General features: G+C 52.5%; 10 protein-coding genes across 10 annotated transcripts; 4 read left to right on the top strand and 6 right to left on the bottom strand.

Moving 5' to 3' along the window:
* Nucleotides 1–801: 801 nt before the first annotated feature.
* Nucleotides 802–1,430, bottom strand: Z520_04448 (signal peptidase complex catalytic subunit SEC11; the record flags this gene model as incomplete). Its single annotated transcript, XM_016774955.1, has 2 exons — nucleotides 802–1,042; nucleotides 1,105–1,430. 2 exons carry the CDS (start codon nucleotides 1,428–1,430, stop codon nucleotides 802–804), a joined length of 567 nt encoding a protein of 188 aa, XP_016633935.1.
* Nucleotides 1,431–1,840: 410 nt separating this feature from the next.
* Nucleotides 1,841–2,715, bottom strand: Z520_04449 (uncharacterized protein; the record flags this gene model as incomplete). Its single annotated transcript, XM_016774956.1, has 3 exons — nucleotides 1,841–2,384; nucleotides 2,434–2,648; nucleotides 2,704–2,715. The coding sequence occupies 3 exons, from the start codon at nucleotides 2,713–2,715 to the stop codon at nucleotides 1,841–1,843; spliced, it is 771 nt and encodes a 256-aa protein (XP_016633936.1).
* Nucleotides 2,716–3,034: 319 nt separating this feature from the next.
* On the bottom strand, nucleotides 3,035–3,757 carry Z520_04450 (uncharacterized protein; the record flags this gene model as incomplete). Its single annotated transcript, XM_016774957.1, has 1 exon — nucleotides 3,035–3,757. One exon carries the CDS (start codon nucleotides 3,755–3,757, stop codon nucleotides 3,035–3,037), a length of 723 nt encoding a protein of 240 aa, XP_016633937.1.
* Nucleotides 3,758–5,047: 1,290 nt separating this feature from the next.
* Nucleotides 5,048–6,014, bottom strand: Z520_04451 (uncharacterized protein; the record flags this gene model as incomplete). The annotated part of the gene is made up of 2 exons (XM_016774958.1): nucleotides 5,048–5,670; nucleotides 5,729–6,014. The coding sequence occupies 2 exons, from the start codon at nucleotides 6,012–6,014 to the stop codon at nucleotides 5,048–5,050; spliced, it is 909 nt and encodes a 302-aa protein (XP_016633938.1).
* Nucleotides 6,015–6,757: 743 nt separating this feature from the next.
* Z520_04452 (uncharacterized protein) lies at nucleotides 6,758–7,627 on the top strand (the record flags this gene model as incomplete). Its single annotated transcript, XM_016774959.1, has 1 exon — nucleotides 6,758–7,627. The coding sequence occupies one exon, from the start codon at nucleotides 6,758–6,760 to the stop codon at nucleotides 7,625–7,627; it is 870 nt and encodes a 289-aa protein (XP_016633939.1).
* Nucleotides 7,628–8,737: 1,110 nt separating this feature from the next.
* On the bottom strand, nucleotides 8,738–9,526 carry Z520_04453 (uncharacterized protein; the record flags this gene model as incomplete). The annotated part of the gene is made up of 2 exons (XM_016774960.1): nucleotides 8,738–9,301; nucleotides 9,395–9,526. The coding sequence occupies 2 exons, from the start codon at nucleotides 9,524–9,526 to the stop codon at nucleotides 8,738–8,740; spliced, it is 696 nt and encodes a 231-aa protein (XP_016633940.1).
* An 835-nt stretch (nucleotides 9,527–10,361) lies between these two features.
* Z520_04454 (uncharacterized protein) lies at nucleotides 10,362–11,021 on the bottom strand (the record flags this gene model as incomplete). Its single annotated transcript, XM_016774961.1, has 1 exon — nucleotides 10,362–11,021. The coding sequence occupies one exon, from the start codon at nucleotides 11,019–11,021 to the stop codon at nucleotides 10,362–10,364; it is 660 nt and encodes a 219-aa protein (XP_016633941.1).
* A 1,254-nt stretch (nucleotides 11,022–12,275) lies between these two features.
* Z520_04455 (uncharacterized protein) lies at nucleotides 12,276–13,160 on the top strand (the record flags this gene model as incomplete). The annotated part of the gene is made up of 2 exons (XM_016774962.1): nucleotides 12,276–12,537; nucleotides 12,595–13,160. The coding sequence occupies 2 exons, from the start codon at nucleotides 12,276–12,278 to the stop codon at nucleotides 13,158–13,160; spliced, it is 828 nt and encodes a 275-aa protein (XP_016633942.1).
* A 1,404-nt stretch (nucleotides 13,161–14,564) lies between these two features.
* Nucleotides 14,565–15,335, top strand: Z520_04456 (uncharacterized protein; the record flags this gene model as incomplete). Its single annotated transcript, XM_016774963.1, has 3 exons — nucleotides 14,565–14,647; nucleotides 14,902–14,999; nucleotides 15,079–15,335. The coding sequence occupies 3 exons, from the start codon at nucleotides 14,565–14,567 to the stop codon at nucleotides 15,333–15,335; spliced, it is 438 nt and encodes a 145-aa protein (XP_016633943.1).
* Nucleotides 15,336–16,589: 1,254 nt separating this feature from the next.
* Z520_04457 (uncharacterized protein) lies at nucleotides 16,590–17,492 on the top strand (the record flags this gene model as incomplete). Its single annotated transcript, XM_016774964.1, has 2 exons — nucleotides 16,590–16,876; nucleotides 16,928–17,492. 2 exons carry the CDS (start codon nucleotides 16,590–16,592, stop codon nucleotides 17,490–17,492), a joined length of 852 nt encoding a protein of 283 aa, XP_016633944.1.
* Nucleotides 17,493–22,568: the final 5,076 nt, after the last annotated feature.

A 22,568-nucleotide genomic window follows, 5' to 3' on the forward strand; every position in this document is an offset into this window, starting at 1 on the left:
TCGTCGTGGAACGAACATGCGGCGCTACACGAGGCGAAAAGCCGCAAAAGGACCAGGGGGAGACGGCCATTTGACCATTGATTTTCTCGGCGCCATGGGTTTGGAGGACCGTGGAGGGTCTGGAGGGTCCAGATTCTGGCTCTGACTCTGGCACATCTTGTGGCGCCATACTCGATGCCCGTTAGATGGGTCACTTCCGGCTCATTAGCCCATCCTTCCGCCCAAGGGGATTTGCCCTGTAAGGCCCCTGTGCTGCTCGGCCCCATCCCTATTTGTCCCTTCCAACGCCCTCTACTCTAAAGGATCGTCTGGAGGGCTGCATAGTCCATTTATCGAGTACAGACTGGCGAGTACTCGTAATTGTCCACCAGAGTCTGCACTGTCAGCACCAACGTGCACCCCTATCTGGAGTGCTTTCCGTACAAGGACCGAGTATGTATGTGTTTGTTGCTCCCATGGGCCATCAACAGGCCTCATTACTCCCAGAGCCGCACTTGACCTGTTGCGTTTCCTTAATGCGGGAGTTGGGGTCCAAACCCTTCCCAACCTATACATAGGCCGCAATCCGACAGCATCCCTTCGACTATGACAAAGCGACCCTTCGAGCTCGGTGGTTTACTTGGTCTTGCCAACAGATGTCTGCCGTAGCTGCCAGGCCCGAGACCAGTGCGACAATAGGTCAATCCGAGTGGAAAGGGCCGCTATCGCTGGTCGTTCGGGCATGTTTCATCCTTCGAAAAGGAGTCTGTCCCGTGTTGACCATGGGTTGGCGCGTCTTTATTGGTCAATGGGCATCCTCCTTCATTCTCTTTGCAAGATGACCATCAAGCCCATCATTCCCAGCATGACCGTCTTCAACCAAGGGTGCTCACTAAGCATGATGGTCACATATCCAACTGCTGGCACATATCCGCGTACGCTGCCAATGATATCCTCTTTCCTGTCCAGATAACTCTGGCCCCGCGCGTAGAGCTCCGTGTCATCGGCCACGTTGTTGTCGCCTTTCGTGAGGAGTTTCGGAGACGCTTTCGAGAGGTTGCCGCTGATAGCACGTGTTAATCCGAGGGACGCAATACTGGGGGAATGTAGTTAAGATGTCTGTACCTCTTGTCCGCTTCGACAGGCGCTGCAGCCGCATGGCTTCGGACGACGCGATGAACAATTGGAATGTCCTTGCCCTTGACGTTGTAGACGACGATTTCTCCCACTTCGGCCGTTTTGTCGCGGTTCCATAAAAACAACAGATCACCACGTTGAAACGCAGGTTCCATTGATCCACTCAGGACCACCACGATGGGTGAGGGTGAGTCTGAAATGACTGACAGAGACTTCCACAGCATGAAAGCGGTCGACAGAACGAGTGCAAAATTCAGTACCTGCGACAGCGATTGCCGGGGGTTGGACAGGTATGGAGCGAGAAAAGGTAACATGATGCGGACTGCTCGACGGCAGGCTTAAAATCGGGTTTCAAAGTAGGCGTCTCGACATCTACACAAGAAGGTGGTGTTCCAGAGAATGAGTTCAACAAGACAATAGAAACGTGGTGCGCAGGTACAAGGCATAGGTGACCGCAGGTGCTCGAAGCCAGGTGGCCGAAGTTCGGGCAAATAATACCTCCGGGGATCACCCGCAGGCAAATTCCATGAAAATGTCAGCTCCCAGCAGGCTGGCCCTCTTGTAAGTTGATATCAGGACAGAAGAACAAGAAAGATGATGGAACTGCGCACAGTCGACCCAAAGACTGCAGAACAAGAATGAGCACAAGATTCCGCAACGCAGTCCACAAGTCAGGAACAAACTACAGAGGACATACTTAAGCACCTAGGTACATAGCCGTGACTCAATGCGAACATCCCGATTCCGCCCAAACCCAGCCTGTCAGTCGATTCGCAATGTCACTGGCATAGCAGTCGGTAGAATATCCCCCCTCATCCAGGTTACCGTCCTCTGCGATTGACCCGGTGTTGTATTGTCGGGCAGCACGATAGTATGCTCTGGCGTCCTCTCCTCCGACCTGATTCAGTATGCCAGCGAGGCCATCCCCACTCAAAGTTCCAGCAACACCATCAAGGACCATGCCATCAATCTCAGAGGCAGGACACGGAGTCTGTATGTTCCCATTTGTGTTACAAGAGAAGCCGCCATCGTGAGCTTGCATCAACCCTGGGTTCGGGACACCATTATCGGTCGTTCTGACTCGGACGCAACCGCTGGATTCTTGAAGAAGGATTGCCAGGATGAAGCGGTGGTCCACATTGGTTTGAGTTGAAGCAGACTGGACTGCGTCCCAGATCTGCTCGATTTCCTCGTCGCTGTTGTCGGGCCCATTGCCTGGACCTAGATTGACACACGACGCACGCATCAAATTTTGATTCGCAACGAACCTGCTCAGATATCAGTCGGGCTGAGAGAAGGATATTCTCTGGTCCTCACATATCTCCAAACGAGACCCATTGCGCCATGTCTGGCCACCCAGATGATGCTGAGCCATCGCCAGAATAGGTCTTGTAGGTGTCGCATCCTGCGCCAACGCCGTCGTGGACATTGGTTGGACGGTTGGCGGCACCCAAAGCAAACACTTGCTTCGATGCGCGATGGAAAACAGGAGTAGGGTTGACAAGACCGAGTAAAGTGACAGCGCTCAGGAGCTGCGGACTGGGTCAGTCGGAAGTGACAGGCTTTCGAGAATAGCTCTCGACTCACGGTCAGGGGCATGGTTGCCGACTGCGTTGACTCTTGTTTGCCACCCACAAATAGAAGACGCCCAAGATAAATGGTACTCGGCTTCCTTGGTGTCAATGTCTCCCTTACTGCACAAAAGCTTGGTAGTTGTGAAGTTAATGAGACAACCAAGCTCAACATGTGTTCCCGGAATACTCGTGATTTCCCTCTCCCGGTAACGAGCCCCCCCCCCCAAGATACCACCACACTCTTTTCCCGACTGCCATAGCGATATGTTGGGTATTATGGTGCAAATCGGTCCAACCTTTCGGTAAACAGTGGTATCATCTAGTGTTCTTACATGCTGCTGGCCTCAGGCAAAGAAAATCGGCGGCTCACCTCGCAACGCCCTATATCGATTTGTTGCAGCCTCTAGGCGAACAGAGCCTTTGACCAGGAAGGGCCAGTCGTCCGCAAAGCCCTGAGTAACCTCCCAGCTCTCCGTAACATCCGGTTCGCCCCATAGCACACATCCATGTTTCAGAGCAAGGTCAATCTCATGCCATGTATGCCTGCCGGCAAGTGCCATGCATAATCTTCCCTCTAGTGGATGCTTTTCGATATACCAATGTTCAATAGCATTGTCTCTCACAACCGAGTCTGGGAAGATATCGAAGCATGGGTGGTGCGACACTGTTCGCTGTAGGTATGTCGGCTGAAAATCAGGTGCCAGGCTGGAGCTGTCAACTCTCCCAGTGATAAAAGGACTGTCAGCGGCGTCGGAGGCCATGAAGTTTATTTCTAGGTTCAACGCTCTGATGTTCTTGGCAAGTCCACGGAAGACATTGTAATACATCAGGTTAAGGAGCTCATCTTCCGGGCTAGGAATGAAGGTATGATATCGTATGTCCGTGGCGTGGATGATGCTTTCTTCGAACATGACAGGATCTGAATCTGCCAGCAAGACGTCTCCATCAAGAACCTCGACGCCAACAGAGCCAATCTGCAGCATCGTCTCTTCGAACCTTCGACACCACGACTGCACCAGCTTGAGGTTAAGATGACCGCTTGACGGATTTGGTAATCCTGAAGACATGGCGATATTGCTTCGCGTGGAGAGCTGCCCAGCAGCAGATACTAGGGAGCTCAAGGTGATTCGGCCATTCGATGCCACATTTTCTTTTGCTTCGAGGGTAAAAACACCAACACCGGGGAATCTGGACGCTCGATGGTGACGGCCGCTTTCTGCTTCAATGCCTGCCTCAGTCAAGGTCCTCTTCCGAAGCAGCTTTTGCTCAGCCTGGCGTTTCCCTATGCACTTTCATTAGGCCAGAAGTTTCAATTCCTGATCATGGGGACCAACTGTAAGCCCGTCTATTTAGTCGGTTTTGTAACCGACGTCGCTCTTTGATATCCGTCTTGCCAGCCCACAGCTCGTGTACGCTGCGCGCCTCGGGATGGCTCATGAAGGTAACATCAAAGATGTCATGGTCTGTTATGTGGTTCATGACTATCACTTTCTCTCCTTTTCTGCTCTATTTTGCCAACTCAGTATTTGTTTGCAAGATTGTTATCGAGCCAGTCGAACGAATTTTCGGGAGCAGGAAGGGCTTTCTATCTTGTAAAGAGCGATTAGTTGGCCTGAAATGTCCATTATCCAGAGACAGCGTGAGATTTCGATCGATTGATGGAAGAAGGACCACAAGTCGGAATGGATGGTATATTCGCCAACTTTGCTGATTACTATTCAATGGTTTGGCTGACACAAATGACCGCGAAGGAGAAAGGCATGTCCACAATACGCTGACGCATCAACATTGGCCACAAATAGCCGGAGGACATGCCCGATCAGGGATCCGAGGCTGTAAACAGGCCCGGTCTGATTCTTTGTAGCATTATAGCAGGCCGAAAGTTTCCCAGCTCCAGGTGATGGGAGTGGTGAGAGAACCAAACATGAGTCGGAGAGCACTTGGCTGTGACAACGGGATGAGAGTGTCCCGTACATCGCGGAAACAATGGTGGTTAGAAGAGGTCCCCTCTGTACTTGTCCGGTAAGTTGAAGGTTCGGCGATGGTATTTTGAGCACCAAGTCCGACAAGAGGTCGTTGAACAAGGCGATGGGGAAGCACGGGGAAGAGGTACATATCGAAAGCTTTTTCATCTCGTCAGACAGTTGCATTTTCAGGAGAAGGAGCATTCTGGATATGGAATTTTCAAATGACGAAAAATGACGGTTGGGTCAAAAATATCTCATTCCCGAATTCCTCCCTCCTTTCTCCGCCCAAACTCCGTGCACGGCAAACGATATGCCGAAAGTCTAAAGTCGATGAGCAGAAACAACCATTGAGACTAGAATGCTGTACATGAACAGGTATGAATTGCAATTTCACTTGAATATCTTGACCTTCAGTAGGTCTGCTAGGCCCAGCTTGGTGAGAAATGTCTCCCTCACCAAATCACGGACGCCGTTGACGATGGTTGCACCCCCTCCGTCGTACTCAACATGCACTCTGAACGGGCGCCTGCCATGTTCTGTGTCAACCACGCGCCGAACAGCTTCAGCAACGGCTCCAGGGTCAGCGTCCGGTGAAACAATCTTGCTGTGGCCTTCGGCACTGATCTGATCCCACCCTTTCAGAGCGCCTTCCAGATACTCCTTTTCGACTGCCGTATCTTCGGCCTTCATCGCTGTGGCGAAGTGGCTGGTGCCTTTTGTGAAAACGCCGGGCACAACGATCGACGTTTCAATGCCAAATTGACTAAGCTCCACGGCATACGTCTGTGCGAGGGAGTCTTGGGCAGCCTTTGCTGCAAAATATGGTGCCAGGAACGGGGAGCTCGGCCCATGAGCACTGCTGGACGATACCCACACCAGCAGTCCATTTCCGGCCCGTCTCATGTGCGGCAGGACAATTCGATTAATGCGCTGACAAGATAAGCAGTTGACCTCGTACATCTCCAAGAATTGTTCTGGCGTGTATGCCTCGGCTGGTCCAAAGTTCATATGTCCTGGTAGAAGCTGTCAATGCTTGTGCGAGTCGCTCCTCTCGGAGAGTCTGGCACTTACCGGCATTGTGAACAACAACGTCTATCTTTCCCTCGTCGGCCATGATCTTGTCGACCGCCTTCCTGATCGAGTCGTCCTTGACGACATTGAGCTGTATGCCTCGAAGCTGGCAGCTGTTCTCTCTAGCGAAGTTTGCAGCATCCTTATACACCGAAGTTTTGTCGTCATTGGGCTGGAGAAAGCCAGCATAGACGGTGTGGCCTGATCTTGCGAGCGCTCGAGCTGTCAAGGCTCCAAAGCCGGAGCCCGCCCCTGTAACCAAGCTCACAAGAGGTCGGGCAGCCATTTTTCTATGAGATGGTCGAGCTCTAAGATGCGGCAAGGCCAAGTTGTCAGGGCGTGGAAAAGACCGAACATCATCAAACCCCTTATATCTGCCAGTTGTCTACAGCGCCGGCGGTCCAGGTTGCCTGACGACCTGCATATTGGCTCCATGCTGGCCCCAGAAATTTTCCTCTTTCGCCGTATCTACTCCGCGCGGCCTTCGGAGATCGGAATCACCTCTGTCAGGGAGGTTCATTTGCATAGTTCGTGCAGTTGTTCGGGTCGAAGATAAAGACTCAAGGTGTTGGGTATACCTATCTCCACGCGCGATTACATCAGCGGCGCATATTTGCAGCAGGAGATTGGCTTTTCCGACGCATACGCGGGAACCTCGTACGAATTGCAAGGCGCCGGCGCCAGCCGGGCGGTGTTTGCGGAGAAAGATATTTCCCAAAGAGTACATGGTATGCTTTCCCCTATTGGCATCGCTTTATCCGCATTCCTGGCTTGATGCCACAACGCTCAGTATCCGGCGGGGGAAACGCAAAGACAAGCGTCGAATACAGGGGAAGAGCAAGTCACTCCGCAAACTTCCATGCCTATTCCCTATCACCATGGTTATTGCCAACGTCGTCTCGACCTTGGACATACCACAACTCCGCGATCGTCATGGCACTTTGCGACAGCCAACGTCTATATTAAGGACTGAGGGAAACGAGATCTTGAGCAATTCTCTCATTACAGTCAACACCAACAAGCAGCTTCATGAAACAGTTCAAAGCAATCATCTCCAAGCACAAATCCAGCCAGACATCGTCTTCCCAACAAGTCACTCCAAGCACTACACCTACTAATAAATCACCAGCCACAACCCAATCCATCGTCATGTCTTCCGCTCCGCTCTCAGGCAAAGTCGCCGTGATCACCGGTGGCACAAAAGGTATTGGCGCAAGCACAGCAATGCTCCTAGTCAAACTCGGAGCCAAAGTCGTGGTCAACTACGGCCGCGACAGCGCCGCAGCCGAGAAAATCGTCTCGCAACTCGGCAGCGACAAGGCATACGCCGTACAAGCTGACGCAGGCTCGGTCGCGGGCGTCGAACACCTGGTACAAGAGACGGTCAAGAAGTATGGCAAGATCGATATCCTGATCCCCAACGCCGGGATCCTGCCCATGAAGACGGTGGAATCGACCACGGAAGAGGACTTTGACAGGACATTCAACCTCAATGTCAAGGGGCCCTTCTTCCTCGTGCAAAAGGCCCTGCCACACATGGCGCCGGGAAGCAGCATCGTGCTCATCTCCACGACGCTATGCCACGCCTCGGTCGTCCAAGGACCCTACACGCTCTACTGCACGACAAAAGGCGCCATCGAACAGCTGACCCGCTTGCTCTCCAAGGACCTGCTCGCCAGCAAAGGCATCCGGGTCAACGCCATCGCGCCGGGCCCCACGGCCACGGACCTCTTCCTCGAGGGGAAGAGCGAACAAGTGCTCAAGATGCTGGCGAGCTTCTCCCCAGCCAACCGGCTCGGCAAGCCCGAGGACATTGCCGAGGGTATCGCCTTCCTGTGCGGGCCGGGCTCCGGCTGGGTGAGCGGGCAGACGATCAGGGTGAATGGCGGTTTCGCTTAGATGTGTGAAGGCCACGAAAGCAGCGGGTTGCGAAGAGGCAAGGGAGCGAACTAGAAAATTGTTTTGGACTCGTCGACTGCGGTAGGAGCGATGGAAGGAGCGAATGGCATTGTTCTGGGTCTATATTCTCCTTGTTGTACGTCCTATCGAATACCTTATTCCACCACCATCTCAGTCCTTAGCCCAATATTCCCACCCACAGGATCCCTGTGTATTTGCCGGGCAAAAAACACCTAAAAAGCCCGCAGGATTCCACGACTGCGGCTCAGTCGGGCGAGTCTCTTGATTCTCACCAGAACAAAAACCGGCTGGGCCGGATTACAGTGGCCCAACCAGCGGACCAGCCAGCCCAGTCCAGCAACCCAGCGCTGCATCCTACCTCAACAGGATCTAGAGGCAGATATGCGGGTATGATAAAGAATGTGCAGGGGAGGGTATAACACTATCTACTGTGGCAACCTTCGTGACTTTTTGCACGTCGTTGTAAGTCCATGGCAACAAATTTATCACCGTCACGACATGGCATAACATCCATGACTGGTTGGCACTCGGCTTGATCCGTCATCGTGTCGTTCTACAATATTTAGGAGACACGGAGTGGTGTGGACCTTATGGAGGGTACATACTCTGTGGATACCTGGGTACTTCTCAGCAGGGTCTCCCCAAGTTGCGACGAGCACCGCATGCGAGGGGAGTAGGAGACGACGCGTCTTCTCACCGCTGGTGGGTGGTATTGGTTGCAAGCACGGGCACGGTGCGCTTAGGCGGGCGCGGCGGCCGCACGCACACGAAGGGGTGTCGTATTGGGTGCCAACTCCGTTCAATAAAGAGATGGAAGGGAATGGAAAAGAGGAATGCAAAAAACGAATGGAAATGGTTACTTGATAGATCATACGCTAATCGTCATTGTTAGAAACCGCAATAGATACCTAGGTAATATCTTGCTCCGCTTGGTCCAAGTACGCTCGCTACCAATGGTGGTATAGAAAAAATGCTTGATGCTTTCTTTTCTCATTTCAGTTCATAACCCAAGTCGTTAATTTAAAGCAAGAATTTAAAGCAAGGCTTGGCCTCGCCCTGCCCGTAGTGCCATCTCCCAAGTCAGAGTTTTCATCCTCGCTTTCCCGGCCCAGCCTGCTTCAGAGCGAAGGCGTCACGGATCTTCTTGGCCTGCAACTCCTTCTCCCTCTCGAATTTCTGCTGGTTCGTCTCCGCCCGTTCTTTTCTCTCCCTCTCCCGCCGGGGATCTACGCCCGGTGGCGCAGCGCATATCGGGTTGACTTGAGGGCTTAGCGCCGCGGAGGGCGGTTCGGCGGTACTGCGGAGGATCGCGTCCCAGAGGTTGTTCTCAGTGGTTCCTTGTCGGTTACTGTCCGTATCAATGTTGCTGGTCGCCAGAATTTTATCGACAATGTAGAATGTCTCAGGAAAAGTCTGGGTACCGTCGTCGTAGTACCATCGTAGGGAAATGGTAGAAGTGGAGATGTGGCTTGTTCCGGTATGATCGGTCAAGGTGGTCGGTGCAACTGGGCGAATGGCGCCGCGGGTGGCGACCGCTTTGCTCTTTGAGATGATGCTCTTGGACAATATGCTGTCGTGGAGGGCATTGCTCAGCTTGACGGGATGTTCCTGGCCCTCGGCGATGACGAAGATGCACGCTTTCGAATTCAAAGCCTATAAACCGAATGTCAGCAGGCGTGTCTTGCCAAATAGCATCAAGATGGTGGTCGGTTAGTTTAGCGAAAACAGGCGAACTGAAATCCGTACCATTGGTGAAGTCGTGTCGGATGGACGAAACAGTTGCGGACGACGAGCTTGCCACGAGCGATATGAAGCCTCGAGCTGATGGGAATCTTGCATAAGAGCGTTCGAGATCGGGCGATTGCGCCCTGTGGACATGCCTCAAAAAGGGTGGCCTGCGGAGCAGTGAGGCGAGTACAGGGCAGACAAGTCAGCAACTGAAACTGCGAAACGACTAGGCAAACTTCGTGCCCAAGCCCAGATTAAAATGCCCGTGTGTTGGCAGATTGGTATTGGAGGATGTCTCGTCTTTCATATATCCAGGAGAGGTTTTGTGAATTTGTTCATGTACACCGTCTGCTAACGGTACATCCTGGTCGACAAGGGAGTTCAAGTGATGACACTTTGCTGCATTCTGGCTTGCTGGTCACCTGCGACTGTTGGGGGTGACCACGAACGGTAGATTTGTCACTTGTAGAATGCGGAGGTCGAGGACAAGCCACCAGGAACTTTTGACAGGTTGAACAAGATTGACAAGTCTTCTGAAGATACCAAACTGAATAGTCCATCCTCGGAACCGCGGTGGCGGCTTCCGGAACGTCCAGATGACCATATCCGTACAAAATCAACGTCGTTGGCCGTTCGGCAATGTTTTGGGGACTTTGAACTTTTACCCAGCCAGTTGTGTAACAAATTTGTCTTCAGTAGCCCGTTACCCAAACGCGTCCCTCGGTCCGAATCCAGATTTTGGGGGGATTTTGTCATACGATTTGGCCTCAGAAATCCGTGGCGAGGATGTCCTTTCCCAGAAATTAAGATCTGTGTCTCATCTTTGGTAGTACATTCATGGTATTATTCCCTTCATAAGTGAACATCTGCGCCCGTCCTTGATCCGGTTGGTGTGCTTTTGTAGTGACGAGATTGATTCGATGCCCCGGTGTCATGCTGCAATTGCAACATACTTCACGAAACCCATCGTGCTTTTCGAAATCTCCTATCCTGCGGTCTCTTTTCTTCGGTTGAGTTCGACCAAAGCGATGAATTCATCCCAGTTCTCCTCGATCCATGGTCGGCCGAGGATACAGTCAAATTTTGCTTCGGATTCTGGTGGCAAAACATAAAACGGCGCACGATAGGACGGCGAAGTCTGGTCCGCTCCGGAAGTGTAACTCCGGAAATGCCACTGAAGGACGACGGTGCTGCTGAGGTCGGTATATCCACCAATTGAATGCACACGCCCACTGTATGGCTGTTTCTTCAAGTCGAGCTCAGTGTGAGCCTCGTCAGAAATCAGGTTGAAATCTGCACCGGTATCCAACAGAACCCGCCGCGGAGTGGTCGTCGACTGACGATGACCTGACTTTGCATTTTTCTTCGGCTCAAGGTGGATGAACATGAGGACTACAAAGAGGTTGAGCCGCCGCCTTCTTTCTTCCATCAGCATGACTTTTCCAAGACATTTTGGCGGACCATCGCTGTCACCACCTGCTGTCCTGTCCGGCTCTTCGGTCTTCGCTTGGAACGAGCGCTCGATTACAGAATCTCGCAGCCGGTCAAGAATGGGCTTTTTTGCCATAGCCTTTGATTGCGGGATGGCCCGAATTAAATTGAACGTCCTTTGAGATGAATGCTTCCTCCAGCTGACCCGGGCCATCCTGTCACCCACAAAGTCAGTGATTGTCTTGGTCGACTGCGGCAGGTGGAAGTCTCCTCATACTGGTAGGTGCTTCTTCGAACCTTTTCTTTCACTTCAACCCAGCCCGCCTCAAAGTCCACAGTTCATTCACGTTAGCAGATGAATAGGTCCAAAGCCACCAGCGCCTTGGAAAAAAAGCAGTAACAGAGGTAGACAAGCCCGCCATCTTAAATAACACCAGGTGGCAGTCAAGCCATTTTGGGAATGGCATGTTCTCCCCTTGGATCGTGTCGTTGTACAGGGTCGGGCCCGTCCTTCGGGCGAGCTGCAATATGGCAACATGTGACAAACTCCTCCAAACACGACGAGAACCTTTATCCCGCATACAGGGCTGCAGCTGTGGGCCTCCGAGTTCTTTGAGACATGTCGACTTTTTGACAAAAATCAAACTTATTCCAGGTGCAAAGCAAGTCAGTCTTGGAGGGCTCGGGAGTACCTCCCAATATCGTGGGTCAGTGTCACGACAGGAGGCGCGTCTTTGCAACAGTAGCACCGTGTTTTGGAGAATGATAGAGAGTGAATCGACGATTGCCAACGGAAGCACCAGTAACTATTTCGGGACGACACTCGGTAAGGGAAGTTGCAGCATGGACATTTCCGCACTGAAGGAGCCCGAGACCTTGTCAGACTTCCGGTGGGCAACTGTTGCGGTGCAAGCCTTGTCTCAATTTTACAAACGTCCGGTTAATCCAGGGCTTTTGAACTGTAGACCTAGATGGCGTGGCTCCTGAATACCTCATGATATACATCGCAAACCAAGCCGAAAACGTGGGATAACTCGGCCGTAGGAAAATAAGCACGTGCTTTGAACGCTGTCACCACGTATGTAGGTTTGGCAGCATGGGCGATCTTCACGTAGTCTCCGAATGCAGGGACAGCCAGGCTCGCAATATGCGTTGACGGCGAGAACAACAACCGAATGGAGAACGTTTGCAGAGTGGCATTGCCCGCTCACTCTCCTATTGGAAGCTTTCCGTTGGTGAACGCTTGAAGGCGAGTGCTCGGAGCCTGCCATTTCCTCTTGGGCAGCGACGCAGGTGGAAAGCCCTTTGACGAGCGCCCCACTGATGAGAAGTCGCGGTTGCGTTGGACAAGTTAGTCTGTGAGTCCTCGTTATAAGCAGACATCCGCCCGCTGTCCTCCCACAGCAGACATACCCCTGATCTCCATCACCTTCTCGGAAGCCACCGATAAGATCGCTGCGTTACGAAAATGACGGGTTACGGGGCTCTGGCAGCCATGATGGCTAGCCATCAAAACATCGAAGCTTTCAGAAAATTCTCCAGTATGAACCTAGAGAATATCCTGCACATGCAAGCCGAGCTGCAACATCTCGAAGTGGTGATCAATGAGGTGAGGAAGATACCAGGGCTGAACAGCTTCGACCAGATCTGGATCGAAGACCCCGAAAGCATGTCCGAAGAAGACATACACCGGATTTTTGAGCGGTCAAGGACCCTGCTGGACCAGTATTGTAAAAAGCGTGGCTCTAGAACCAATGACTCAGAACAGGTTGCTGACAGTGGAGCAGATCGAGCTCTGTTGAGAACAGCAAGAATCAACGCGTTGCAGCAACCGCGAAAAGACAATCTCGAGCTCCGCAGGCAGTGGTATGACGAAGAAAGTGGTGGCGACCAGTTCTTGTATGGAGTGGAAGCGGGCATCTTCCGCGATGCAAGCATTGAGGAAGACCTTTTGACGCTGAAGGAAAATATTGGAAGCAACGACGCTCTAGCCAACTTTCTGAGTGAAAAGGTGGTGCCGCTATATCACCGGCTAGTAGGATATAAGCTTCACCGGTCTATGGCAGAGAAGGCGTTTGAGCGGACGTGGGAGTACAGGCCAGAAACGTTGGTGCAGGTTGGGAATACGATATGTATGCTGTTGTCAGCCGTGATCCCGGCACTGTCAATCCTGGTGTTGTTCAGCATGAGAAGCATGGCGGCACGCCTGGTCGCAATCAGCATGATGAGCTTGGTCTTTTCATTGGTGATGAACGTGATTGCCCAGAGACGAGCCGACGTCTTTATGTCCACTACAGCATTCGCGGCAGTGCTGGTGGTGTTTGTAGGCTCAACAAACGTGATGGGTGGTTGACAGTGGATCGGGAGAAGGTATACAAGGGAAGGCAGAAAACCCCCGAGCAGTTGCACAGTGACACCTTAACCCAAGCAAGGGCTTGGTTTTGGCCATGTTTTTATCGACCGCTGTCACACTGAGGCTGCTGTGGGAGCCGGAAAATGCAGCTGGGTGGGCTCAAAAGCAATTGTTGGGGTGCAGGATAGGCAAAAGGACGACAGGTCATCTTGAGATAGCCCTTCCCGTTGTTTTCCCTCACAAAGCACACAACTTAGGGGCATCAAACTCCACACACGGAAGTACGACAATGTCGATGGGTTTTCAGCCGGATAAAACTTCCGCGCAAGCACTTGAAAGGAGGCACCCAGGAGGTACATGGGGCGCCAATGGACTCGGTCGGCCTGGTGAGCCCTGATGACGTTGAGCTGAAGGTTGATGAAATAATGAAGCGAGGAGCGCAAAGCCAAAAAGGGAGCTACACGAAGATCCAGGAGTGCCAAGGCGAGTTGCCAGTGGGTTCTGTCGGTATCGCATTTTCTATATTCCGGGCGGCGGCCCTGGTCGGGCTTGGCGCCACTGATGGAGCTCGGAACAAGCGAGAGGGTCCAATTGTCCTACAGCTTTGCCCATCAGGAACTTCGGAAGCCCAGGGGAGGCCCTACCCAGCTCGCCAGTAACAGAGGGGCCAGTAGCCTCGGAGCCAGAGAGTGAGCAGACAGCCGCAGGTGCACGCACGGGGCAAAAGCACCACCAGACTCCAGAGTGCTGCTTGTGTGCTTCCCCAACCTCCTTGCTCGGAGCTCCCAATTATCCACAGAAGCTCCTCCCCTTGCCCCTCGCCCCTCGCTCCTCGCCCTTCGCCCTCTGCCTCTCACACCTCCCAGCTCTTCGCCCTCCCACTTTTCTCTCTGCTGCTGCCCTGCTACGCTGCTACTCCCTAGCACCTCAGCCAAAACTGCTTCTCCTCTTCTCCTCCTCTCCTCCAGCCTTCTGGAGCTTCACACCTTGTCAAGCAAGGTCAAGCGGCGCGCCAACCACTGGGCCGATGTCTCTATGCATTATGATGCGCACACCTCGGGCTCTCTCTTTTCCAACCCCCCGACTGCCCTGAAGCCCGCCTCTAGCCCTCCCCCCGATTTCTCTTTCCCCCTCTGTTCTCTCCCCTGAGCTGCTGACTAGTGCAAACCTGGGAGATGGACTCTGGGCCCTGACGTTTGCCCACAGCTCTCCCCCCAAAGGTCGCCCAAGTTTCTCAGCCGTATTCCGCTCGCTCACCCCCTACCTCGACCACGCACCTCTTCTCCCTTTCTTTATTCCTGCCCATAGCTTGCTTTCAATCGTATTTCTATCCTTTTTCCATCTCTTCAGACCTCCTTCCCATCTTGCCTCATCTACAAGTCACATCCACACATCATCTACACCATGGCGCCCACCAGAAGCCGACCTGGCGACGAAGAAGAGGAAGAGCTTGAGCTCCCCGAAGACGACGAGGAAGAAGAAGAGGAGTAAGTCTCATCTTGTCTGTCCTCATTTCCTGATCGTTTCTGCTTGAACTGTCGCATCTCGGGGGTGGAAGCGACTGTCCGAAGCGTTTTTCGCTCTCTGAATGCCGTGTCCTGCCTGATCATTCTGCGCGGGCCAAGTCATGGCCTGGCATGCATCATCTTCTCCATTCTTGCTCTTTACCTATACTTGCGTCCCGCATTTTGCGAGTATCATCCCAGACAACTGATCGTGCTGATGTTTTCCTCCTGGGCAGATATGAAGACGAGGATGACGAGGATGATGAGGAGGGTGACGAAGAGGAAGACGAGGAGGACGACGTAGAGGGCGAGGAAGAGGAGGAGGAAGAACAAGGTAAGTCCTGACCTCACCTTGGTCTGAAGTACTCTCTGCTACCGTCTCAACTTGATCGCTAATCGACTCGTTGACATAGCTCCCCCTCCCAAAAAGCGAAAGGCTGAAGCGGAACCTGTTGAACCTGCATCCAAGAAGTCCAAGCCTACCGCCCAGGAAGAGGAAGAAGAAGAGGAAGAGGAGGAAGAAGACGGCGAGGATGCTCCTGAAGACGACGCTGACGAGCAAGAGCAAGAAGAAGATGAGCCTGCGGTCAAGACCAAAGTTATTTCGGCCTCCGAGGGCAAACAGGCCGCGGCCACTGCTGAAACGGAGGAGCTCGACGACGAAGAATAGTCATCGATTGTTGTCGTGGGTGGCTTCCTCTGGCAATGCTGAAGTCAACACTTGCAAGAAGGATAGAACACGGCGAAAATTTCTCCAATGTAAAAGAGACCGTGTCTCCCGCACCCGCCGCCGCGGGGAAAGTGCCCGTGTTGCAATCCCTCTGCTCGACTTCTCTCTTGTGCGTGAAAACTTCTTCCCTCGCTGGTACTAACTCGTCCTACGAATGGCTCTTGAGATCTTAAGTGTAAAATCTCCTCTGTCTCCATGATATGTGTGCTGTGAAGTCTGCGAAATTGTTGGCGGCTTCAATTAGGGGTTGCAACCACTTCAGGAATAACAAAGTCACCGGCCATTGAGAGCCATCAGCTTGATTCTGCCTTCGTGTCCCGGCTCGGTACATCCGGCTCGACCGAATACCACGAAGGTCCAAGCTCTTTCGACATACGCGTATACGCTTGCAAAGAGAAGTACGAAGTCACTTCATCTAGGGATTGTTCTCTCGGGCCACCTCTATGCAAATGAGAGCGTTTCTCAGGCAATCTGGGAAGCTTGGCAGCTCTTTCTTCCTACCTAGCAAGATAGCTCCGTAGGTAGCTACCCCTGGTCAAAAGGCAATTCTCGAAATGCCATCGCTCATTCTTCGGAAATAACCAGCCGCTGGTGGTTGAATGGGTTGCAAGCACGGAGCTGAGCGGCCGTAGCGGCCGCACACAAACGGCGTCCCTTTGCGCGATGCCAAATGCCGCCAAGCAGTTTTGTAAGGAGGTCATCTTTGTCATCCTCGAGTTGCATTTGACGCTCACTGCATCTCGCATCGTGTTTCGGTCTTTGGCTGGATGGCCGAGAAGCTTTATGGCCTTGGCCAACATCATGAGCATGGAAGTCTGTCTCCATGGGCGTATTCATCTGCAAACCCTCCATCAGGTGAGTCGAAATGTGAATCAAAAGCTGGCGCTACACTTGAGCGCCATTCGCAGCATAAGCCGCACGCAGCGAGATTACTTCATCGAGTCCATTCTCTGCCGCTTTCATCGGCCGCTTTTCTCTTGGCTGTGTAGGTACAGAATGGATTGTTCTAAAAGCCGGGACATGCAAAGGGCTCCAGCTCCAGGTTATAAAGGTCTTCACAAGGCCAACGTGTGTCAATGTGCAACGCTCAAGCATCGTGCAATACGATCAACTATACACCAAGGCAGTCCGCCAACCTGTTACATCTACAAGTTCCTGTAACCTCAATCGCAGCTTGAAAGCATTCCAAGGACAATGACAAGCTCCAAGGTCTGGTTCATCACTGGGTGCAGCAGTGGATTTGGTCGAGAACTTGCACTCGCTGCGTTAAGACGCGGTGACAGAGTAATAGCCACCGCTCGCAATGCCAGCAAGCTTGACGATATCAAGGCTGCTGGCGCCACAACGATGAACTGGGATGTCACGGCGCCCTTGGAGGATCTCAAGAAAGCAGCTGAACAAGCGCATCAAGTTTATGGACGATTCGACTATCTGATCAACAACGCGGGTTACAGCCAAGTCGGCGGACTAGAGGAACTCACGTAAGTCTGCTTTACTCTTTTTGCCAGGAGAGCGATACTTAACTCTGGAAGTCCGGAACAAACTCAAGCACAATTCGCCACCAATGTGTTTGGGCTGCTGAACACTACGCGGGCCATTGTTCCGTATATGCGGGCGAAACGGTCAGGGGTTGTGGCCAACTTTTCCAGCGTCGGTGCCTGGCGAGGTTACGCAGGCGTCGGTCTGTACTGTGCTTCCAAGTGGGCGGTCAGTGGCATCTCGGAAACTCTTTACTTTGAGCTGGCAGACTTCAACATCAAAGTCTGCACCATCGAACCTGGTTATTTCCGATCCAACTTCCTCAACGTCGGTAACAAGCTCCCAAGAGAGAATACGATTGCGGATTACGAAGGAACGGCAGTGCGAAAGGGAGAGCAGTTGTTGGATGATTATGACAACAAACAACCAGGCGACGTCAAGAAGGGCGTCAGGGTCATTATCGATGTCTTGACTGGTGCGACAGGCAAGGACATCCCAATGCGGCTGGTGCTCGGACCAGACGCATACGGCATGATCAAGGCCAAGTGTGAGGAGACCATCGAAGGGCTGGAAGAATGGAGGGATCTGACTTGCTCGACCGATTTGGATGAGAAGTAAATGCCAGACCCAACTGGAGAGTCCCTGCAGGTGTCGACGGTATCTCCACGAAGAAAACGGATATCTGGCGGTGATGGCTGATGTTTTATTTGAGCACGCGACTCTGATGCCACGACAGCTTTTGCTTTAGTGGCTTCTGGGTCTGTTTGGCTTCCACTCTTGCTCGCTTTGTTGCATTGACGCTGGACTTCCGCTGACTCGGCTGATGGACATTTTGATGAAAAACTGGGTTGTTTGTGGCTGCAATCGTCTGTCACCCGTCTGCGAAAGCGGACGCAGTACGAGACTTTCTTTCCAACGTGTCGCGCGACGAGTCTCATTCAAAAGAGGCGTTGGTGGGGTTTCGGATGCTTCTGCTTTTCTGTCTTGCGCCCCATGGATTCAAGATTGATTTTGGACCATCAGATGAAGCTCTCCCGAGTGTCTGCTGTTCGATATGGTTGGTACCTAAATTCATATCATTTCCAAGTTCAAGTGCCGAGCCACCAGCGAGGACATTTCTTGCTCTCAGGCATCAAGCCTTATCCCTCGGGTTATATCTTCACATCGATCGAGCCAGAACGTTCCTCACTACCTCGATCTGATTTTGCGACTCAACGCAGCGTATTCGAATGACCTATGATCGCCATACAATGCGTGAAGGAATCCTCTGTCCATGTAAGCACTCTAGGAAATAACAACTGGAGGCCTGGCTCAATGCCTGCAAGGCATTCCATCCCGTCTGTGGGCATCTGTCTTCTTGCCGCCGCTTTTTGCAGCGACGGTACGGAATATAGAATACGATACTGTAACACGACTGCTGACTGCGATGTGAGGTCCTTATCATTACCTAGTACTGAATGTGGTTTCTTAATCGTATGCCCGCACGACTGCTCCGTATTCGAACAGGCTGAGATTACCTCAGGTCAGTCGAAGTCAGGCCAGGTCCAGAGTTATCCTGCCTCTTCCTCTTCAACCCTTCAGTCTTATTGCCACGGCTATGGCCGGTTCGTCTCACGCCTGATCTGATCCGTCGACTCCCCTTGGCCCCCAGTTCACTCTTCCGACTACCCACGGGAACTTGTAATATGGTACGAGTACCTCTCTCTCGCATCCCCGTGACTCGTATGAGTCCGGTCCAGTCCAACCCCGTCCATGAAAGCCTGGGGACGAAATTTCCGAGGTGGTCCAGGACATGACATGACACGAAGGTTATCCATTGCCCCCGTGTCCCAATGCCCCGTCGTTCCACATCCATCATGAATCCAGAAATGCTCATCATTTTCATATCCTGCACAAGAGCGGGGGGGGGGGCTCTGATTCCTTTTCACGCTTTACCACATCTCGCCTCGCGCGTTAAGTGGTGATAAAAATAACTCTATACTCAATCCTAGGAGGCTCGTTGCTTGGGGGGACACACACGACTTACGAGCAGCTCGTCGCCCTGCGCGAGGAGCCATAGTTCTTGACCCCCTGTCCAGATATCTGCGAAATTTCACAATCATTTCCCTCCGCCAACCTCCGCCTTGTCCACCACCTTGTCCACTTAGGTACTACCCACTCTACCTCGAGTGCCTCGACAAGCTGCGTAGGTAGACTTAAACGAGTTCCACACCACCACGGGGAATCCCGTCCTTCGCGTTGCTTTTTACATGCGTAAATGGGTACACACTCGCAACATGGGTTCGTTTCAGCAGTTTTCCCAACCGTATTCTATCCCCCTTTGAGCAGGAGTAGCATGTCCTCTTTTGAGCGTTGGGTCCCTTTTTTTTGTGTTCTTTCCACCCCTTCGTTTTTCACAGGTCTATCTTTTTTTTTCCAACCTCGTGTACGAGTAGATGCCCTAATCACCCTCCCCTGCATCCATCCATTTCCTCCTCCTCCATCTTGACAGATTGGACGTGCGCCAGGGTCCATACGATGAGGAAAAAGGAAATGGCATCCCCGCCCCACAGACGAGAACGAGTAATAGGTAGGGTCGGTAGTCTGACCCCTTACCTACACAAGGATCGCACCTTCCGGATAGGGAAGACCAAAGCAAAGAAGATTTGGAATACTATTCAAATATAGCCCTCCCCCCACCCCAACCCACCCCCCCCTTAACTCTTTTCGTAATTCGTGCCCTCGGATGCAGGGCACCCACGCAGGCATGGGAAATGCAAGTATGCCAAGCATGGTTGAAGGGATCTCACGCTAAGACCCTGGACTTCGGATGGGCTTGCCTTGGAGTTCCACCCCTTGCCCCCCTATCCGAGGTACTCGAAGTCTCAGAAAGGAGGGAGAGCAAGGGAGACCAGGGCCCTGACCTACCTAGGTACATGGGACGGCACGGGGATTGGCTTCCAAGTACGGCATGGTTGCTCCTCGCCCCCAGGAAAGCAACAAGGCTGCGACAGGGACGGAGGTTTAACTCGTACTTGGTTAGTAGTATTTTCTATCGTTTGTGGCTCTTGGCGTAGGTAGAACCATTACACGAGCATCCCCCGTTCGCTTTTCCTCCAGCATCCATCCATGATCATCATCACCTTGGTCACTATCATGATTTGACCATGACTACCATGGCGACCGGCTCGGTAGACAAACAATCATCATCATTGTCATCAATCCCCCAAAAGACTGGAGCCTCATACTCCTACTCCACGAGCAGCCTCGCCAGCCCTTTGGTCCGGACAATCGCCGCCATCCATCCACCCTCTCTGCTTATGGGCTTTTTTTGTTGCTAATAATAAAGAGAAGGAACACTCACGCTCCCCCCTCTTTTGTGCCCAATCATAACAATGACTTTACCGAGGCTCTGTTTTGTTAGGGAATACCAAGTCCTCGTGCGTTCGAATCCTCCTGCTGCCCTTTCCACCTATCCCCCCTGCCCCCCCTCTGCCTGGCTGACCTCTTCCGCCCCCCGCTTGACCTGCCACTCGAATCGTGCGTTATGCATACCTATGCACCCGCATTGCATGGAGCCTCCCCGTCCTTACCGTTGCGAGGGATTCCAACCCACGCGGAACGGCAAGGCACCCACGGACGGCTCACGAGGGCTATCCCGTCCAATCACCATATGTGCCAGTGTGCTGGGACGCACGCACCCGTGTGCAAGCAGACGAGGCGTGTGTGTGTGATCCACATTCCCAACGTTGCCAAAAGGGTTGCCATATATAGCAACGGCATGAATAATGCATGGAATATCTTGTTCCTTCGTAGCGTGCCGCCCTATACCCCTTTCCTCAAAGCCTTATTTAGTGCGAGTTTCATGCATGGATGGGCAAAGCGTGACTTCCATCACTTCTTCTAGCAAACCTCGTCTAGAGCTCCCCGGTCGGCGTACGCTATACTTCGAGTTAGACCACTTCCCGCCACCCTGTCATACAGAGGCAACGGAGGAAATGATGTTTGCTGACCTATCATCCGAATCCGATAGAGCCCGGTTCGCACTTTTTCTTTGCATACGTCGTCTCTTGGTGGCTGTGCTCGGGATATTCGATTTCTTCCACCATTGTTCCAGTCTTCCCGACGGGAAAGAAAGGGCATTTTCACCCTTGCAACTTCTTTCTCAAACCAGCCTCTCGTCTCGTAGGCCTTTGGACGTACTCGTAGTCCCGTACTCCACTTGTGCACCGGGTGTGGCGAAAAGGAATCCTCCAGCAATCCCGGGCTTTTCAAAGTCGCCATATGGATCGGTCGTAAACCTTGCCCTGCACGTTCTAATGCAAGGCGGGCGCCAGCTGCGTCAACGTTGGCTTGGCAGCGTTTTTTTCTTTTGCTAGCTATGTCCATGCTCAAAGCCTTGCCCCACGAGGCTGAAGGGGGTCGGAAACACTTCCCCACAACGACGTTTGTCCTAGGACCAGGGTCATTCAGCGAACAAAGGACACACAAATTCAGCATTGTCATTGCAGCGCGCTATATTTCCCCTTTCTGCAATCCTTTTCGAACCCTATTACCTTTTGCTCTTTTTTCCTTCCACGATCACAAAGGGTCGTCTCCACCACTCGTGTGTATCAAGCTTCCTGTATTCGGTAATTTTGATTAGCAACGCAGAAACCCTGGTCAGCACAGGCTCGACCTCACCTAAGGTCCATTCCAGACAAACAGACCGAGGAGGCCCGGACCTGCATCAAGTGCATCCGCGCGTACGTGTTCTGTCCATCTCAACCTCGTGTCGATGGGCAGGGTACTAAAATTAGAAAGCCCTTACACATTTGCGCTCAATTTCCCACGACAAACCCAGACGATGAGGCCATCACGATGGCTCGTATGCGAGCGAGAAGTGGGTGGCAGAGAGCGGATGACGGTGGATATGCACCAAATGCAAGGCTTTTGTGGACGACAGAAGTCTCCCATGCAAGGGAAGGCGGAGACGACGCGTCTCTCACCGTTTCTATTTTCTGCCCTCACTTGTTTTCAGGATGCTGGTGGAGGGACTGAGGACAGCGGTGGAAGTGAGGGGAGAAAGGATGGGACGAAGGAAACGGGAGGAGAGCAAGAGGCAGGAACGTGTAGCTTCTCAATCAGCTTTTGCCGTGAAGTCTCGATTACCAGAAAGCACAACGACATGAACATTAATGATGGAATCTCTATGTATATACTGCGTGTGTTTGAAAACAACCATTCACCAAAGTCAGGGTCAGTCGCAGGGCATCATGATAGAAACGACCGTGTCAATGCAGAGCAATTCCCATCCCAAGCAACGCTTTCATGATGCGATGCTCCTCGCAAATTGCAACCTTTCCCTCCCGCTTCGTGTGCTGTAGGCGGATCCATAAATCATCAAAAGCCAGCAATAGACTTTTCCCCTTGCACGCCTTGCCTTCCCACGCTTTTTCCAGCAACCGTGTAGAACCCGCAAAAAAGAACTGATGCAAAACTTCAATGTTCCAAACTTTCGTCTCGTCGTTGCCGGTCGTCGCCGGTCGTCGCCGGGTCGCCCCAGGTTGCGTGGCGTAATGCGGAAGTGGCCGAATTGTTTGCGAAAAGCGTATTTGCTGGAGAAATTGTAAAAGAAAAAATACGGCGAAAGCTTTTGCCTCCTCAGTAGTCTGTCCATTCTGCATAAGGCTCCATGGCGAACTCGTATTTGATGCTTTGATTTTGGCCGGCTAG

The sequence above is a fragment of the Fonsecaea multimorphosa genome (assembly GCF_000836435.1).
Source record: "Fonsecaea multimorphosa CBS 102226 unplaced genomic scaffold supercont1.7, whole genome shotgun sequence".
Classification (NCBI taxonomy): Eukaryota; Fungi; Ascomycota; class Eurotiomycetes; order Chaetothyriales; family Herpotrichiellaceae; genus Fonsecaea; species Fonsecaea multimorphosa.